Here is a 19,746-nt window from a genome sequence, read left to right as displayed (position 1 = left end):
TTAAACTGACTAGGAAACTAGAATACTAAAGGAAATAGACTCAAAATATGACTGGACTTATAGAGTCCTAATCCAACCTAACCTATATCACATGACCACTTAAGTTGTCACATGACCACTTAACCAAGTCACATGATCACCATAGTTGTCACGGCGTCACGGCGATCCAAGTCGATGGAGGGGTGTCACGTCGATATATCGACATGTCGCCCGCCATGGCGAGCATGTCGACCATGTTTTATTTTTTATTTTCTCTATTTTTAATGTGTTAATAGATGTATACTCAAGCCATGTTTTATTTTTTCTCTATTGTTTCTCAAGTTTTAAGAAGAAAATTCAGAAATCGAAGAAGAAATCAAGAGGGAAAGAAGAAATCGAAAGAAATCGAAGAGGGAAAGAAGACGGGAAGAAGAAATCGAAGAGGGAAAGAAGACAGGAAGAAGAAATCGAAGAAGAAATCGAAAAGAAATTGAAGAGGGAAAGAAGAAATCGAAGAGGGAAGAAGAAATCGAAGACAGAAGAAGAAATCGAAGAGGGAAAGAGAGTCGGGGGAAGAAATCAAAGAGGGTCGCCATGGCGTAGGTCGCCCATGCAGCCCTCTCCAGCGCCAGGACGCCATGGCGTCGCCATGACAACTATGATGATCACTTAAATTGAACCATTTGGATGCAACCAATTTGAACCGGTTCAATTAAAAAACATAAAAATAAACTAAGTATTGGGCTAATCCGTATGCAACCTATATACCCATATTTTAGGCCCATAAAAGTGGCATATTACATTAGAAATCCATGGGATCAAAGGCCCAACATGTATGTAATCCAACCCTAGACTTATTCCCAATGAAACAAGCCCTATTTGGTGACGAGTCTGCATCAGAAGATCCATGACAGATGCTATTTACGTACTTAGGAAACTCATGTAAAGATTTAAAGAATGTAAGAAGGATTTCCATGTGATTTTTTCTGACCTAGAAAAAGCTTACCCTAGAGAGTCAATCTTGCAAGTACTAGAGAAGAGTAGTGTTTCAAGTAAATATGTGGACATAGTTAATGATATGTATAATGGTGTGGTGACTAGTGTAAGAACTATGGGGGGTCAAGGTAGTGAATTCTCAATTACATTTGGGTTACGTCAAGGATCAACTTTAAGCCCCTATTTGTTTGCGCTTGTCATAAATGATTTAACCAGAGACATTCAAGATTAGGTTTCCTGATGTATGCTTTTTGCTGATGGTATTGTTTTGGTGGATGATATGAAAGCAAGGATTAATGTAAAGTTGGAGTTATGGAGATCAACTTTGGAACTAAAAGGTTTTAAGATAAGTAGAACAAAAACGGAGTATATGGTTTGTAACACTGGGATGGATAATGAGGTGGTGAAAATTAATGAGAGGGAGATTCCACAAAGTGATTATTTTAAGCATTTGGGTTTAATCATAAATAAAGAAAGTGATTTAGAAGATGATGTTTTACAGAGAATTAAAATATGATGGATGAAGTAGAGAGGTGCATCTGAAGTATTGTGTGATCAACTTAATACTTCAAAACTTTAAGGAAAATTTTATAGGACAGTCATACGACTGGTATGATGTATGGTGTGGAATGCTGGGCAGTCAAGAAGCATCATATGGATAAAACTCAATGTAACTGAGATGAGAATGTTGAGATGGATCTGTGGCAAAACTAGGAAGGATATAGTAAGGAATGATCAAATTAGAGCTGATTTAGGAGTAGCTCCAACACATCTGAAGCTAGGAGAAAAGTCGTTTTAGGTGGCATGAGTGCATGACCATGTTCAACGGAAGCCTTTAGATGCTCCAATACAGAGGATTGGTTTGATTCATTGGAGGAGCTAAAAGAGCCAGGGGCAGCCTAAAATGACTCTGGAGAAGTGATGAGGAAAGACATGCATAGCCTGGGCCTTGTATCAAGTATGACCTCGAATAGAGCCGATTGGAGGGTAAGGATCCATATAATTGGGATAAGGCTGCATAATTGTTGTTGGATTTTGGCATGTGGCCTTTGTACTGTTTTTTTCTTTTGTTTTTTGGGAAATCAGGTTGTGTCATTGATTCAGGGTTCTTTGAGGAGGAAAGAGAACAACCTTGGTTGTTGTTCCGTGTGATCTGTATAGGAAATTTGGTTTGGATTCTGGAAATTTACAGAGCTTGTTTCTGCGAATTTTGGTTTCTCATGATGATTTGAAGGTTTTTAGATATTGGATCATGGAAAAAGGTGAAGAGTTCCCTTTGGATTGTAGAACACAGACAGTGTAAGCATATTTTTCTTAATTGACTTCGCGTCTTTGAGATTTCTGCACTTTAGTTCTTGGAAACCCAGCTAGTCAATTATACACTGTATTTGGGTGGGCCTTCATCTTCTTTTAAAGTCATGGTGGGTATCCTGTTGCTTTGTCTAGGAGTTGCTATTTGACTGGAGGGCAAGCGTAGCTCTTGTCCAGATTGATTGTCTATAACCTGATCCTTATTGGATTGTCCAGATGGTTAGTATTAATCTCGAACCAGCTTTGATCATTGCCCTTGGTTTTTTGGATTGTAAACTGCTGGTTTTCACCATAATTTTCTGGACTCTTCTTCTGGGAGGCATAAAAAATTTGTCAGAAGAATACTCTGAAATTACAAGGATCACTTGAATCAAAATTGTGCTGGATGTGATTCTGGTCTGAATTGTTGAGGAATCGAAAACCCCTTAGGACCACTCCCACCTGTTGGACAGCAATATGTCCCACAATGAGTGGAAGCCTTTGGTTCTTTTTATCATTTCTGGGGTTGGTGTTAAAAGATCTTTGTTGTAGAGAGGTTGGAATTTGCTACATCATTGTTGCAGGTTATTGGGGGCGCAGGGTAGAATTGATCTTCTAGTTATTAGACCTCTTTCCCCATCCCTCTCGTAGGTTATAATTAAGAAAAAGGATCGGGTTTTGATACGCGGTAGTCTGTGAAACCATTAAACACTTTAGCTGTTGGATTGGTGAGCTAAAGAATCAAGTATTATTATCTAAAGATTGTAGTTTTGATCGGTTTTACATATGGCTGTATATGAAACCTTTCACACAGAAAAATCTGAGAATATGGAAATTAAAACCGGGAATGAAACCTCTCCTAAAGAGAAAGGGTGAAAGATTCCTTATGATGGTGGAGTGGGGATTCTTTCCCATCATCTTTTATCAGAGAAGGCCCAAGCCAGAGCCCTTTTAGAGTATTACGAATCAGAAATAAACCCAAATGCAAATAAATAAGTTCTCTGGAATTACTGTTCAGAGCATTGGTTTAGGTTTCCGTGGATGCGAACATCATATTACAGAAATTTGCTTTAGGTTTGATTAGCATGGTGTCATCAACAGCGTGGCTCCCGTGCGTGCACAGGGCCAATGGGAAGTGTTCTCTGTATGAGAGTGTGGCTCCTGTGTCTGCATGGGGCATCAAATGGGGGTATCTTTTGCATATTTCATGGGGGCGGTGCAGTTATATGGGCTCAAGGTGTATACTCTTGGGCAGAGTTCTTTGCCCTTTTTTGAGGACTGAGAGCCATCCATGAGTAGTATTGTTTTTGAGAAAGTCGAATTATTTGTCCCTGTTAGTGGTGCAAAACGATTTTTACTATTTCCTCTCATCGAAAAGTAATGATGATAGTGATTAGTGAAGGAGAATTCGATTTTTTTTAACCCTTTCTTTTTCATTTGTCCCGAGGTTATTTTCAATAAATTTTTTCAGTCCCCAGACATTCACGGATTAATATATTTTTTTTATTTTATGAAAAAAAAAATACTTTATAAAGAGAACCAAGTTCAAAGAGATTACGGCCTAATTTGGTATGATTTCTATTTCAATTTCAGGGGGTGATTTCTATTTCTGAAATTGTTTGGTTTGATTTTAGTACCTTATTTCAGTGAAATAGATATCAAGTTGAATAGAAATTCTGAAATAGTTGAGGAATTGTTTTAGAATTTCTATTTCATTTGATTTAGCACTCTTGCTCTTGATTGAGCATATGGTTAATTTAATGGGCAAAGTAGTAATTTCATGTTAAAAATAAAACACCACCCTTATTCTCTTAATGGTCGCACCACCACCACCACCACTATCACCACTACTAACCCGCTACCACCACCACTACTACTCCGCTACAACCACCACCATCACTACCCTGCCATCACCACCACCACCACCGATGTTGCAGCCATCGCTACTGCCGCCACCACCACCACCGCCACCGCCACTGCCACCACCATCACCATTACCATTGTCATTGCCACCACCACCACTACTTCCACAACCACCACCACCACCACCACCATCACCTCCACCGCCACCACCATTGTCATTGCCACCACCACCACCACTACTTCCACAACCACCACCCACCGCCACTATTTCCACGTCACCACTACCCTGCCACCACCGTCACCACCACCACCACCGCTACTACCTCGCCGCCACCACCACCATCCTTCCCAAAGAAATATAGAGAATCTATTCTTAGAATTTGAACTATCAAATGGATTTTTTTTATTATTGAAATATTTCATATTGACACAACCAAAACAATTTCAATTTTTTGACTAAAAATCTATTTGTTGACTAGTTCAAGAAATCAATCTAAAATTGAAATTGAAATCATACCAAATCAGGCCTACATAAATTCCAAGATATGAGCAGGTAAAGTAGTATCCCTGACAAACTTATATACAACTACAGACTCAAAAAGACATTTGATAGACAATAGAAGATGATAGTTAGACAATAGAAGATGATAGTGTCCACGGCCATTAGCTACTATTTCCCTCTTTCAACCACATTGAGATTTGCCGAATCTGATATCTAGGCACTGGGTGCATTGTTCTTTTGCTGCCTAGAGTTCTTGATCGATTGCTCTTCCTTCTGCTTCATTTGCAAAATGTAGAGATTCATAATCAAAAGAGAAAGCAAATAAATCTGAATGAACCATTAATAGGGGTAATTTGGATCCTCTACTGTCGAGCTGTCCGGCAGGACCGTGCTGCCCAGACACGATGGTGCGCGCAATGTTCGCCTTACCCCTGCCCAAACGCCTTGCCCGAGTGGGGGTAAGGCGGTCTTTGCATGCAGCACCGTGTCTGGGCAGCACGATCTTGCCGGGCAGCTCGACAGTAGAGGATCTAGATCCTAATAGGGGTGCCCAGTGATTTTGGATCAGCTACCCACTTGGGGACGGGTGGCGAAAGATCTAACCCCTTCATGGGGTGTGGGACTCCACACCCCCATAGAGGGTTCAAATCTATCCCCACCCGCCCCCATGTGGCTAGCAGATCTAAACTCGTGCCCAGTTGGAATTGAAGTGAAAATTTTCATCACTTAAAAGGATTGAATGATCTTTCGGGTGATAGGATGAGAGGAGAGAGGATCAGGTGGGACGGGTATGGGAAATGAGACTGAAATGGTTGAACATTGCACGTAAGCCTAATAATATCAAATTTAGAATTTCGATAACATGGCCTTTAGTTTGTCTTTGTCTCAGTTTGTACAGGAAGATGCTGCATTTGGGTGGGACAAAACAGAAGGAATGATTTTAAGTATTTGCATCGATGCTTTTGTTTGACTAATGTGTTGGATCATTTAGGCTTACCATCTTCGAGGAAACTTGTGAGAAATCTCCGAAGTCCTGACATATTTTTTAAAGATTTAACTGTTAGGGTTTCTCTCTCTCTCTCTCTCTCTCTCTCTCTCTCGTATTGCTATCCACGACCCCAATAAGGTCAACCTCAAGCATTACGACCGCCAGGCCCATGACAAAGCACTACACTTGTTTCCAAACAAAAGCAATACCCATCTGTCTGGGAGAAAGAAAAAAAACAAAAAAGGAATTCCTGATTACTGGATTTTCTTTTCTTTTCTTTTTTTTCTTTCATTTTTTTAATGGAAATGACTGTTTTCATGCCTTTATGATTTGAATTAAAAAGATGTGTTGTACAATAGAATTAAATCTCCGGGCTGGAATACATTCATATAAATATTATTGGCTGGAATTATTATTAGTTAAAATAAATAAATAAATAAATAAAATACACTTCTTATAATGATACATCAATTAAATTTTACCCCCAAAAATCAATACTAATAAAAAAAAATACATTTGTAATAGTGCTATATCAATTAAACTATATCAAAACAATCAATTAATTAATAAAAAATTATAGAGAGAGAAAGAGAGAGAGTTTGGAGCTGTGAACCATGCTAGTACAAGTAAGGTGGAGATACCCTCTCCTGTTTATCTGAAAGCCACAATCAAGGAATTCCTCTTTACCGCGACTTAAGGAAAACTCGACCTTTAATTAAATATCATCAACCCCAAAATAAGTGGAGGCAGTAGGTTAAAATTATATAAATGCCATATATTGTATGTCATTTCCTTCTTGTGGTAATTAAGTAAATTCATTTTGAAAATTGACTTAAATTCTTAGCAACTTCCCTCACTCGTTTCAGTTGAAGATGTTACCTGTAACATACTAACATAGGTGTGAGCCCTTCGTCGCATGAACCGAGAATGTACTAAGAGTCTAAGACACAATTGTTTACCCCCCAAGAAGCAAAAGCAAAAACAAAACAAGTAAGACAATCAATGGAGCTTTTATTTACTTAAGCATAGTCAAGTCTAGCCACCTATTTATTATTAATTTATTTTTTTTTGTTAAATCAAGCTGGATCTTTTTATAGGTCAATCAGGAAAAACAAAAAATAATTTTAAATAAAAGAGTTAAGAAGATACAGACTAAATGCTATTGATGTTTGAACTGTCAAATTCAAACCCTGCTCAACTATGAGGTGCCATCTCTGGCTTGGTGGTTAGGTCTCCAGCTGTTTATAGCAGAGACTTGGGACGAACCCTGCCTCATATTGGGGAATTGGGGAGTTGAGTTGGGTTGGGTTGGGGGGAGAGGCTATAGGGTGAGGGAATTATCCTTCTAACCTTTCCCCAACAAAAAAGCTCAACCCTTTTAACTCCCTGAAAAGGCGCTGGGCATATTGGGGGTGCACTGTAAGTTAGCACCCATTGTGTCTATCTCTCATACGGGCGGTGTGTCTATCCCTCTTCTGATTAAATGTCCCATGTTTCCAACCTAACCCATATGATGGATTGTTGAGGGGAAAAAAAAATCTACACACTTGTTGGTATATGGTGACATGTGATTCAATTTTTTTACCAATGAATAAGGGTATATATACATCTTCACACTTGTTAATTGGTTAATCATCCCCATTACTTCTCTTAAAACTTGAAAATCCCCGAGCATGTGAGTCAAAATACAACAATTTACAAAGTTGTATATCACATAAAAGTCTGTGTGACATAAGCATATATGCAAATACTAGGAAGTACGAAAAATAAAACAAGCTAGCAATCATAAGCCAAACACAACACGATATTTAATATGAAAAAACCCTTCAATGTGAAAGCAAAAACTATTAAAATCAAATGAAGATTACAATGTTGTAAATCTCAAATTTTTGCCCAAAACTTGAGATTTACAACAAAAATAAATGAAAGAACAACAATCCTTGAAGAAGTAAAAGTTCAATTCATAAACATCAACAAGATGACACTGTCCTACCCTCTAACAACCCCAAAATATGTCTTAGAGACACAACCGAAAACACAAGCACTAGATTTGATCTTCTAGCTTGATTAATAGCCTGAGAGATAGTTAGAAAAAATAGGTTTTAAGTATGACCAAATCAGAGAGAACCTCCTGCAGAAATTCTATACTTCTTTTTGAACTCTCCCATTATTCTGATTCTTCAAGGCTCAATTTTTCTATTTGTTAATTGAATTTTCTTAATAAGCAAGTGAAACACTCTATATCCAAATTACCGTTTTAACAAATATTTGGACCAACTAGATATGCTGAAAAATATTGCCAATAGATGAACTAATGAACAAAACCAAGTATATATATACTGGTAGAGATCTTGGAGGAGAATTGATTCATGTTTATCGAAAAAACGGGAATTGGATCAATGAATCGGCTGTGACCTGATCTTGATTCCAGCTGATTCATGCCAAGAAATCCAAGAATCACCAAGTTTTTAAGTGTGAGGGTCGAATCTGAGGTTCTTGAGACTGATTTCAGTTGATTCCAATCCGATCCAGATTGAAATCAGTAGGGCCAATTAACCCCAACCCGATTCAGAACTGCTTGTCTGAACTTCCAAACATTGGACAAAGACTAGTGGACAATAAATAGTGTTTGGCTCTAAGCTCTATAATATGCATGAATCGGAAAACCCGGCGAATCTGGTGGGAAAGTATGGTTAGGTTCGGACAGCCAGGTATATTAAAAATAAACCTCAAGCTACAAAAACAGTGCTGGACTGTCCCAGACTCCCAGCTTAAAAAAAAAACGATTTGAGGGGGCCAGGGGCAAGCATTGAAATTATATTAAAAAAAAAAACATAAATAAATTGAGATATTGTATCCATGATCCAACTGCTCTTCTCGTAAGTTGGGGACTTATACAATATATATATGATGGAAATATGTTTTATTATTAGTTAATTGGGAGACGGTTTCCTACACGGAAGTGTGTAGTTTCGTGGATTGGAGGATGGGTATATGGGAAAACACTAAAAATAGGAGAGGTATATGAGACATTATACAAGGTTGGAGTTACAGTAATCTGAGTCTTATAAGGGGGGTGCGAGCTAGCATGCAGTTTTGAAATTAAGTTAGTATTGTACAAATCTTTTACCTTAATTATATAATGACGTATAAACGGTTTACTTTGCACCTTATTCGGAATTCCTTTCATCATGTTATCAATAACTATCATGTGGTAGTTCAGCAAAAGTCTAAATTTGATGAATATGTGGTCAACATTATCATCATGTTTTCAATTACTATCATGTGGTGTTGTTGTCCAACATTTTTTTATTTTTTTTATTTTTATATGTGATAAGTAAAAGAGAAATTTTCATAATAAATGATAGGTCATATGGTTAAGTTGATCCATTAAATTCAATAAGTGGTCTTTCCAATGGTAAGATCTCCAATCAATTCAACTATACTAAAAAAATACATATAAAACTAAAATTGCAGTGAATTGGTAATAAAGTGATTTGAATCCCCTACCAAGGAGAGTTTTGGGTCATTATTTTGTTTTATTTGACAATAAGTATAATTTTGAATAGGTTTAAATAATAAACTAAATCTTACATGACTATATTGTTGGTTGGGAAAAACCTAATTGAATTTAGTTGTATTCAACCATATGCATAATTAATTATTTTAATTATTTTAATTATTTTTCCTACAAAAGAGAGAACTGAGTAATTCTCCCCCTCGAAAAAGCCATGTTTTAGTTATGAACTAGAGAAATTAAAATCTAGTTAGCCTTTACTAAATACATCTCATTAGTGACCACAAGGTGTTGCAGGAAAATTTAGAGGTATCAGTCTCGACCAATACTGATACTGACCCCGTACTACAGATTGGGTCGTATCAGGCCATTACCAATTACAATTGCCCATCAATCAGGATTTAAAAGAATGGATTCGGGATAACTGGTTCGATCTTGATCTAGATCTTGATTAGGAATTGGCTAGAATCGATCAAAATATTCCCCAACCCCAGAAATGAATTGACTAATACCAATCCAAATTGATTGGTTCAACTGATGCAATTCTGAACATTTAAACTGTGTCGTCAATCCACCTCTTTCATCCCCCAAAACCAAAACCCACTATTCCACCAATTTGGATCATCTATTGCCAAGCTGCCCGACAGGACGGTACTACCAAGACACAACGCGGTGGTGAATGACCGCCTTACCCCTGCTTAGGAAAGATGCTCGGGCAGGGATAAGACGGTCATTCCCCTCCTTGCTGTGTCTCGACAGTACCGTCCTACCGGACAGCTCGGCAGTAGAGGATCTGAATCCTCCACTCCACCACCCGATTTGTCCTTTACTTTCCTACTTTGACTAATTGGGTCTAGGGATAATGTATATTTAATTTACAATTAAATAAAGAAAGTGAAATAAGAACAAAAGGGCATTGATGACATTTCAACATTCTCCCCTTGGCTTTGCCGGCTCACCGGTCACTGACAGTCAAGCAAGCAGGCACGACCCTCAATCCCCCACGACCTCAGCAATGGCCGTTAAGAAGGGGCCGGGACTCGGGAGAGACTTTTTCTAAAATCTCCAGTGTCGGAACGTATACGCATCAAACCCGTTCCTTTTTTTGTTTTTTTTTTGGTTATCAACATCACACTATTAATAAAAGGAATTGGGCCCTCAGGAACATGTTTTACAAACCCAGAATAAACATCCGGATCAGTCCCGGACAGATCAGATTGAATCGCTTCGATTTGGATTGAATTGACCCAAATCAATTTGGATTGGCCCTATAATAATTCAGATATTGGCCTTGTGCCTGAGCGCACAGAATTATCATCCTACCCTTGTGAGATAAAAAAATCTCATCCATATTGATGCCTTTGCGTGTGCTCTCATTGACCCCACACTGGTGCAAAAGAGTGATTTCTTGCCCTATAGATAAACGGATAAACCAGATAAAAAAGAATCAGAATCTATTCCAATTCAGATTGGCTGGAATCAGCAAATCCGATTTTCAAAATCCTGCTCTGAAGAGAGGATCAATCAGCTAAAGATTGCTTCACCACTAAGCCTGCCCTTCAAATCAGAATCGGATCGGTCAAGTCAATTTCCGAATTGGCCGATCCAGAAAGGGTTTCTAAGGTTCAGGCCGATTCCAGCTTCGAATTGGCTAAGCCTGATTCCCCGACCCAAGAAAAATGGGTTTCAGCTAATTCCCGCAGATCCCCGACCGATTCTAATAGGTTCTAGTTGGATCGGAATCGACTAAGGCCCATTCATTGCCTTGAACTTAATTTTTGTGGGTCTCCCTCTCTCTTTTTTTGCTATTCGCCAAACGGCTAGAATCCAACGTCTCTCTCCCTTTTCTTTCTCTCTCTCTCTCTCTCTGTCTCACACCAAACCCAGACTGTATTAAAAAAAATTGACACTATCATCTTCAGATTTCGTCCTATCTAAGGGTAGTAACTGGTAAGGTTTCATTCTTTCTCAATAATAAAAAAAAAATCTCAATTTTTTTGAGGTTGCTGAGCCTCAAAACACTACAAACGGCTTCTGCGTTTGTAACCACAATCCACAACTCTCCCATCCCCAAGAGGTAAGCGTTGTTTTTTTTTTTTGTTTCCTTAATTTTAGCTCACTCCCTTATTCATTTTGGTTTATCATTCATTCATTCATCACAACCTCTTCTCTCTCTCTCTCTCTCTCTCTAAGAAGTTTGGTTGGTGGAATGCTAAATTAGGTAAATGGGCATGAGTCAATGAGCTGAATGAACGGTTTTACGTTATTAATTCCTGAATTAACTCCACAGATTTTGTCCTCCCTCGTTCGTTTATTTGTTGAATCGTTTCTTTCGTTTTTCTCCCCTCTCTCTTGCATATATTATTTGGTTTTTACACAATTTCCTTATTTTGGATTGAGAGGAAGAAGAAGAAAAACAGTACAGATGGAAGTCGAAGGTCTTCCTCTGTCCCACCCGTCCTTGCTTTTTTGGTTTGGAATGGCCTCATTCTTATCAGATTGCTCTCTTCCAGGCAAGGTTGAATCCAAGAAGAATAATAAGCCGATTCCTTGATTCGAAAGAGCATTTTTTTTTTTTATAAAAAAAAAAAAAGGAAGAGAAGAAAAAATGACGTCTTCTCAAGTCCAAATGGGTTCTGCCCATTTCGGTTGCGTTCTCAGGGATCAGAATTGGCGTCACAGAGACAAAGAAAGAGAAAACAATAACAACGTTCGAGCCCAGCAGCAGGTGTCGTTCGAGAAGAACCTCAAGGTCTTGGTGAGGGATCACCTCCATTCCCGCATTGCCCTCTCTGGCTCCAGAGACTCCGTCTCTGTTTCTAATGAATATTCTGAGAATCAGAACGACAATCGGGGGAAGAACGAACACAATTTTATGCCTCTTATGCATGAAGAAGCGCAGGTTGAGGATGAGTCTACGCCCCTGGCGAGGAAGCAATCACGGGTAATTGATCGGTGGGCTACCCGTCAGGCACGGGAGATCATCACCACCATGGAGAGGCAGACCCATGAGGCGGAGCTCATGGCCCTCTCCAATTCTCACCCTGTTTCGACGGTGGCATCGACGTTCCTGGTAGATAGTCCCCGATGCATAGAGAGCCCTTGTGCTCCATCGGAGAGCTCCGTTGATCTTCCCAATCTGCACACTTCTTCCCTTGTTCAAATGTGGAGAGAGTTCGAGGCAGAATCCAAGCTGACATCAGGAAACCACGGCAGCTTCAATTCAAATTCAACGATTAGCAGTGGTGATAGGCTCAATTCTGGAACCAGCAATATTGATAATGCCTCCTCCGTGGAAGACCCATCTCCACGCTCTGAGGTTTGTGATTCTGGAGACGAAAGATTTGAGAATCCGCTGGCTCACGAAGACTCATTTGCAGACTCGGAGTCCGAACAGAACACTCCAAGGGAACAGCTTTCGTCATCGCAGGTCCGGCGAGTTTCGGATGTTAGAGAAAGCGAGAGACTCAGAGTGGCAGATATCATTAGAAGACTGACTTTAGGAAAACCAATAAAAACTCGTTGTTCAATGATCTCTTCGATCGATGAAACTGATCGGGAGCAGCCCACCGTGATTGACCCTGTACCGGAACAAGGAGGAGAACAGAGGAGGGGCTTCGTGATTGCTGGCAAGAGCCCCCGTGTCAGAGGGCGGCAAGCGATGATGAATTTGCTAATGCAAATGAAACGTGAAAGGCAGAGGGAGCTCAATGAACTGGCGGAACGCGGGGCAGTATCGCGATTCCCACAACGAGGACGCATCCAGGTGAGTTCCTTTCCCTCTGATCGTTCACAATTTATGCCAGAGATGTGTTTTACAATCTTGTAAAATATTGGGAGCTGCTTCTCTTTCAATCGGTTCTGCTTCCTTTCATACAAAACATTGACTTCTGTATCTCACTCCCACCGCAGTCGATGCTTAGGCTCAGATTCCTACAACGGGTAGTTGCTTCTCAAGATCAACAGCGTCCACCTTCAGCGGCATCTGAACTGGATAGATTACAGCAAGGAACTAGCATATTGGCACTAAGGTACAACCTTTCCCCTAGTTGGACCTTTGACCATTCATATGCCCATTGCTTCATATTTCACATTTGGTCAAGTTTCTCTTGCATCATTAGTTAGAAGTAATATTGCTTTATTTGGAAGGATAGTGAATGAATGATTCATGAATCTGCTGCCATAAAAGAATGATTTGGGTTATCAGTTGAGTCGACTGGAGACTTCTCCATATAATTTCCGGATTCAACAGCTTGGTGCTTGGACAACAACTATGGTGATACCTCATTTATTATTTCTCCATTTAACCTTTTTAGGTTGTGACTCAGAAGAACGTAAAAAAAAAAAAGCCTGTTAGCTTAAATCTTCATTAAATCCATATGAAGCAGAATAATGCAGAACACAATTAGTACTAATATTACAAATTAGGTGGCGCTACTCATAAAGGAAAAAATAAAATAGTAGTATATAAAGTGTCATGGTATGATAATGGACATTGGTTCTATTCTTTCAACCGATTCCCTTATAAATTTTAAGTCCTACTTCTTGTACATTGGGTGCTGAGTCATCTGCATAGCTTGTACATGAACTCTCATTTTCATATTTTTGGAGGGTGGGTTAATTTCAAGCCTTGAGAACTAAACCCAAGGATCTTGACCAAAATCAGGCAAAAATTCAGTCCTAACCGAGATGCTGGAGATGTCCATGGTGAAGCATCTGGAGATAGCTCCAATTCTCACACACAGCTACCAAATAACGCCACCGATTCAGAATATTCTGGTACTTCCAATCGGCTCATGAATGAAGAAGTTCATCAACAGGTAGCTAGAATTGAGCAAGAAAGCACACCCCCAGTACACCACTTAATACCTTCTACTAGTGAAGATCTGCAAGAAGCAGATCAGAGTTCAGATCGTGCATGGCAAGGAAGAAGCTTAGTGGTTAGCGATCTTGTCCAAGAAGGAAGTATAAACACTGCAACAACCTCACGTGATTTGAAAGGGAGTGGAGCAACAGAAGAACCAGAGACGGATACACAACAGCTTGCTGGATCCACTAATGGAACCTGGCTAGGTGATCTTTCACACCCACAGAGAGATTGGAGAGGTTCAGTGCAATCATGGTGCCAAGACTTGCTTTCGAATAATGCAGAAGATGGGGAAAAGAATGTAGTGACAGATGAACTAGAACCCGGCATGCAGGGGCTTGCAGGAGGTGATGTTTCTCACTCACAAAATTGGAGACATTCTAGGCAAGCATGGTACGAGGATGTGGTTGATAATAACTCTGAAGATGGGGATAGGAATGTTGTAATGGCAGAACAAGAATCTGATATGCAGCAGCTTGCAGGTTCCACTGATAGAAGCTGGCTAGCTGATGGTGCCTGCCCACAAACATATTGCAGAGAGCAATCATGGTACCAGAATGTGCTTGAGAATAATTCAGAAGATGGAGAAGGGAATGTAGTAACAGATGAACCAGATCCTGATTCTGAGCATCTTGACGGATCCATTGGTGGAATCTGGCAAGGTAATGTTTCTCGCCCACCTAGAGATTGGAGGCGTTCCAGGCAAGAATGGTACCAAGAAATGCTCGAGAACAGTTCAGAAAATGGGGAAATTCGACAGCTGCTTCAGAGGTATTAATATCTGGTCTTTGATCTAGTAATGTATTTCCATTTATTTAATAATTCTTAAAATTAAGCTCAAAAAACTAAAACTAAATTGTATTATAGCCTTCATGTGGCAAATTTGTGTTGATGCTGTCAAAGGCTAAATCTCTGTATCACCTACTAACAAGGCTCAAAACAACTTGTACAAGTTAGGAACTCACTTCAAAGAGGTCACTGTCACAGCTATATATGGTGTCTTTACGACTTGAGCTTATTTTCATACCCTTCAAAATTTATAGTGATACCCTGTCATACCTAGGTGGTCCTTCTCAGTCACCTGTGACTTGGCTACTGTTTAATATTAATGTAATAGTCCCCCTAAATGAATGAAAAATAATGACTATTGGTACCAATCCACTTCTTAATGATTATAGGTGCTTTTGAAAGAAACAACCGTATGCCTATTAACTAACATATAAAACTCATTCATCCAAAAAAAAAAAAAAACCTTTAAAACTCAATTTTCAAATTAGAATTGTGAAGTTCTGTGATGTAAATAAAAATCTTCATGGCCATTCTTGTAGTGCTCATGCATCTCCCTACCTATGCAGAAGAAGTGTATCAAATTTCCTTGCCAGTGACTTGAGGGAGACAATGGACCAAATGATCAAGTCTTGCTTACAAAGACAAAGTCATCAGCCAGAAAGTGTAGGAGGAGAAGAGAATTTTTTTGAGCATCCATATCCGGGAGCAAGTGATTCTTCTTATCATTTTGCATCTACATCATTTAACCTACCTTTGTCTACTTCATACAACCTCCCTTTACCATCTCAGCTGAGAATGCAGAATTGGTATCAAGATCTTGAAGTCATGGATAATTCTGATCAAGTTGCCTCGACATCATTACAATCATTCCCATCTCACTGCCAAGACAAGCTGCAGTCCTCTATTAATCATCCTTCTCTTGTGAGTTTCCTTCATTATCCTATTAATGGCCTTGGTATGAAGGTCCTCATGTTGTTATAGGTAGGTGGGATAACATTTTGTGGCCAATGATTACAGGAAATGGATCTCATATACGATTTGAGAGGACATATGCTACAGCTTCATAATGAAATATCTGAACTGCGAAAATCAATGGAGAACTGCATGGACATGCAGAATAAGTTACAACACTCTATTAAGAAGGAGGTCTCCACTGCTGTTTATCATTCAGGTGTGCTGAAATATGAGAGGGATACTTCATTTCTCAAGCTAAAACTATAAGGTTTTCCGATAATTCATTTATAAGAAATTTTCTTATGACCCACTCTTGTCTAATGACCTTATATCCATTTTCATAGTCCACTCTTCATTTTTGGTTGTCATCATGTTTACATCTGTTGATGTGTTGGTCAACAACCTCAGATTCTAGGCCCCACCTCCAGTCCTAGTAATAGAATGAAATGAAGGATTAGATGATCACACGCCTAATGGATAACTACAAGTCATAAAAATGCATGCTGTAAAATCTCTTATAATAAGTTCCTTGTTAGTAACATGGTTCACGTACAATACACGATTGTTTGTGCTCCCTTAACTCAATTCAACTCAGCCTTATCCCAACTAAATGGGGTCGGCCACATGGATCCTATTTCTCCAATCCACTCTATTCAAAGTCATAAAAGATTCCAGTCCTAAACTATACATTCCTTTCCTCACCACTTTCTCCTATGATTATTTTTGGCCTACCTCTAGCTCTTTTAGGTCCTTCGCTTTGAAATATATCACTTCTCAGAACTGGAGCTTTCAAAGGCCTCCATTGCTCCTCTTACGAGTTTCTTGCAACTTATCATGAATAGGGGCAACGCCCATGTTTGCTCTAATTTGTTCATTCTTTATTTTATCTTTTCTAGTTTTACCACTCATCCACCGCAACACCTCCATTTCTGCTACATGAAGATTTTTTTAACGTTTTTTCTTTACTACACAACACTCTGGATGCACCCCTCCATTTCACTTTGTGGTCCCTTAAAGGAATACAAATTGCTCATACTTCATTTGGTTTTCATAATCAATACCCATCAATAAATTAAATGTTTTCTATACCTCTGTTATCATTCGATTTTGTTATCCCATGACTATCTCATAGCGGAGACCTCTACTTTTGCAATTGCAGTTCCTGGACGAGAGGCAACAGAATTGTTCAATTGGTTACCAATAAGAAAAGGGAAGTGTTGTATCTGCTATGAAATGCAGGTTGACTCACTTTTGTACAGGTACTTACAAACCTTTTTTCCCCTCCAGGATTCTGGCTTCTGATATATTATGTTGACTGGTTTTTTTCCCCATGTTGTTCAGATGTGGGCACATGTGCACCTGTTTCAAGTGTGCCCATGAGTTGCAGTGGAGCAGTGGGAGATGTCCGATATGCCGAGCTCCAATATTGGATGTTGTGCGGGCATACTCCAACTCCTAGAGTGGTGGAGAAACAGGTCCCTGGTCTGGAGGACCATATATTTTTGACAAAAATCGAATTAATTTAATCTGAGATAGACAATGGATGTTGATATGTTAAGCAGCCAGTTTAACATATCAAAACATGTTTAATGCTGGCTAATGTTATTTATGTTTTGTACAGTGCGGAATATTGTATATGCAAGAATCGAATTTCCCCGGTTCTCCCTCCGAAAGCAAATACATACTCTGTAGAGTTTGAGAATAAATGAAACTGCATACATTGTTTGTTGAGTTTGAGAATATCAAATGCTGGCAATCTCTCTCTTTCTCTCTCCCCCCCCCCCCCCCTCCATATCGTGTAATGACAACAAATTGAAGCTATGTCTGAAATTTTCCAGAAACAATTTAGAAAAGTGAGACTCCTTTTCATTGTTGTCATGTTCAGAGAGAGTCAGACTAATCACAGAAATCACTGGAGCAATGGAGTATTGAAAGACACTGAGTATTCCACTCGTTTCATGGATTCAACAACGGGAAATCCTTCAAGATTACACAAAGCCACATGAACATGTACAACTTAAAGGAAAGAGCTCTTGAGAACTCGCAAATCAAGTTTAGCTGACATAAGGCAAATAGGAATTTAACAATTAATTACAAACAAAAGCTAAGAATTCAGACTCTTTGAAGGAGAATGATGACACACATCCCTCTAGATCCCTCAAAGGGTCCTCACCTTATTATTTTTTTTTATTTTTTTATTTTTAGGGGAGGGGGAATAGGAAGGGGGAAGGTACCAGCCAGGAGACTCGAACTCGAGACCTCCTGGTGAGCATGGGCATGAAGTGCACCATGGCTCACCAACTGCACTAGACAGCTGTTGGTCAAAGGGCCCTCACCTGCTGCAAGGGTTTCTAAATAAATTGGCTCACATCCTTATTTAGAATGTTGGAGATCCTAGGGATAGTTGAAGAGGCTGAATGCTAATTCACTATCTGAACTTCAAAAAGAAGCAAGTAACTCGTAGATTTCACATTTAGAGGTTTTGGCCTTTGTGGATGAAATCTTTAGCTTTCATTCTCAGCAATTCTACCTATAAGTCTAATGGAACAGGCATTGGTGTGTGTTTTGCATGAGACTTCTTATTTATTATTTGCCCTTCCTATATTTGATTCAATGATTCCTCTTTTGACCTGCTACCTTCATCTTTGTCTCTATGATATAGAGATTCAGATTATGTATCATTGATCTAAGCCCTTTTCTAATACATTGACCGTATTGAATGTCAACACTGATTACTGGTAGGCCCAAATCATCTCAGTTTGAAAAGCAGAGCAGTGAGTTCTGGAGTTAGGGAGTTGCAGCCTTGCTTCAGAGCTGATATTATACTTGGCCACTTCAATCACTCTGGACCTTCTCAAAGTCTTTTGGGAAGTGATAAAAGCAGTCCTGGTCCAGATGGGGGACTGATTCTGATGATTCTATTTCATGTTTGACATATGGTCAGTTCCCACAGTTTCAAATCGGCAACTTGACAAAGGAACCAGTTTGTCTACATGGGATTGCAAGACTCCTGATCAGATTGCCATCCTTCCCACTCTTCTTGCTTCTTTACTTAATGAATAAACTGTGTATTTTTTTACGATGAAAACTTCAGAATCATGTAATTTAATAATTTCAGAAGTCTTGTATATGACAGGTGCAATTTCTCTGTCTTATATAGCATCTTCCACAATGTAGCCATTTTTGTAGCATTGGACAAATCTATCTTTCCATTTTTTCTGGAAATAACTACTCTTGTCATGAAGTGTTGCAAAGTCCAAAATTGGAATTTCCAGATGATCATGTGGTCCATATTTCTCTATCAAAGGTATGCTAAAAGCAAAATGGTGTGAACCCATTGATTGGGACAACTTATGTTCCCTTTGATTGTTTCAAGTAAGAATCCTCTGAACTAAAAACCTGCATTTGCAACAATAGGAAAACTATTGGGAAGGAAGAGAGGAAGAGAAAAGTTTCTTTGCAACTTCTTGGAAACCCAAAACATAGAAGTCCAAATGGTTAGAATGCTAACATCCTTTTTTTTTTTTGGTACAAGGCATTATAGGAATTTTAATTGCAATAGAATTTGAGTTGAGAATACCAAACTAAAATATTCACATTTCCAATTGTAATAGTCCTCACCTTTTTTGGGTATGTAGAACACATCTAATGGTTTCGATATTCGTTTCAAATAAATATAAATATAAACTATGCCAAAGAGAGCCTTAGTTAGAATAAATGTTTTTTTTTTTCTAAATTTTTGGAATTTTAATTTATTATTATTATTTTTCATCCATTCCGATTCTAAACCAAAATGGCCTTAATATATTGGATCGAACTGATTCAGAGCACTGGCCAATTCCATCTCCGATTCCATTTTTAATAGCCTTGCCTTCCATCGCTATAGTAGGATCAAAGACTCATAAGTTGTTTTCATTAGAAAATTAAATAATAATAACAATAAAAAAAAAAAACTCATAAGTTTGTCAATTAAAATTCGATGAGACTGTCTTTAACTTCAC

At 38.9% G+C, this 19,746-nt stretch overlaps 1 protein-coding gene and 1 long non-coding RNA gene across 3 annotated transcripts; both read left to right on the top strand.

Moving 5' to 3' along the window:
• Window positions 1-11,069: 11,069 nt before the first annotated feature.
• LOC122651868 lies at window positions 11,070-11,698 on the top strand. Its single transcript, XR_006331526.1, has 2 exons — window positions 11,070-11,212; window positions 11,634-11,698. It is a non-coding gene; the product is annotated as an uncharacterized LOC122651868 (long non-coding RNA).
• Window positions 11,699-11,721: 23 nt separating this feature from the next.
• Window positions 11,722-17,476, top strand: LOC122651866. 2 transcript variants are annotated; one of them, XM_043845426.1, is made up of 8 exons: window positions 11,722-12,901; window positions 13,048-13,166; window positions 13,802-14,208; window positions 14,350-14,773; window positions 15,358-15,712; window positions 15,809-15,962; window positions 16,905-17,004; window positions 17,087-17,476. In XM_043845426.1, exons 1-8 carry the CDS (start codon window positions 11,744-11,746, stop codon window positions 17,202-17,204), a joined length of 2,835 nt encoding a protein of 944 aa, XP_043701361.1. In that variant the 5' UTR covers window positions 11,722-11,743; the 3' UTR covers window positions 17,205-17,476. The 2 variants fall into 2 exon arrangements, with proteins under 2 accessions (XP_043701361.1, XP_043701362.1); XM_043845427.1 differs by having other exon boundaries at window positions 13,802-14,213; window positions 14,355-14,773.
• The last annotated feature ends 2,270 nt before the right edge of the window (window positions 17,477-19,746 follow it).

The sequence above is a fragment of the Telopea speciosissima genome, chromosome 2, assembly GCF_018873765.1.
Source record: "Telopea speciosissima isolate NSW1024214 ecotype Mountain lineage chromosome 2, Tspe_v1, whole genome shotgun sequence".
Lineage (NCBI taxonomy): Eukaryota > Viridiplantae > Streptophyta > Magnoliopsida > Proteales > Proteaceae > Telopea > Telopea speciosissima.
The sequence above is the reverse complement of the archived record's forward strand: the minus strand, read 5'-3'. Positions and strand labels throughout refer to the sequence as shown.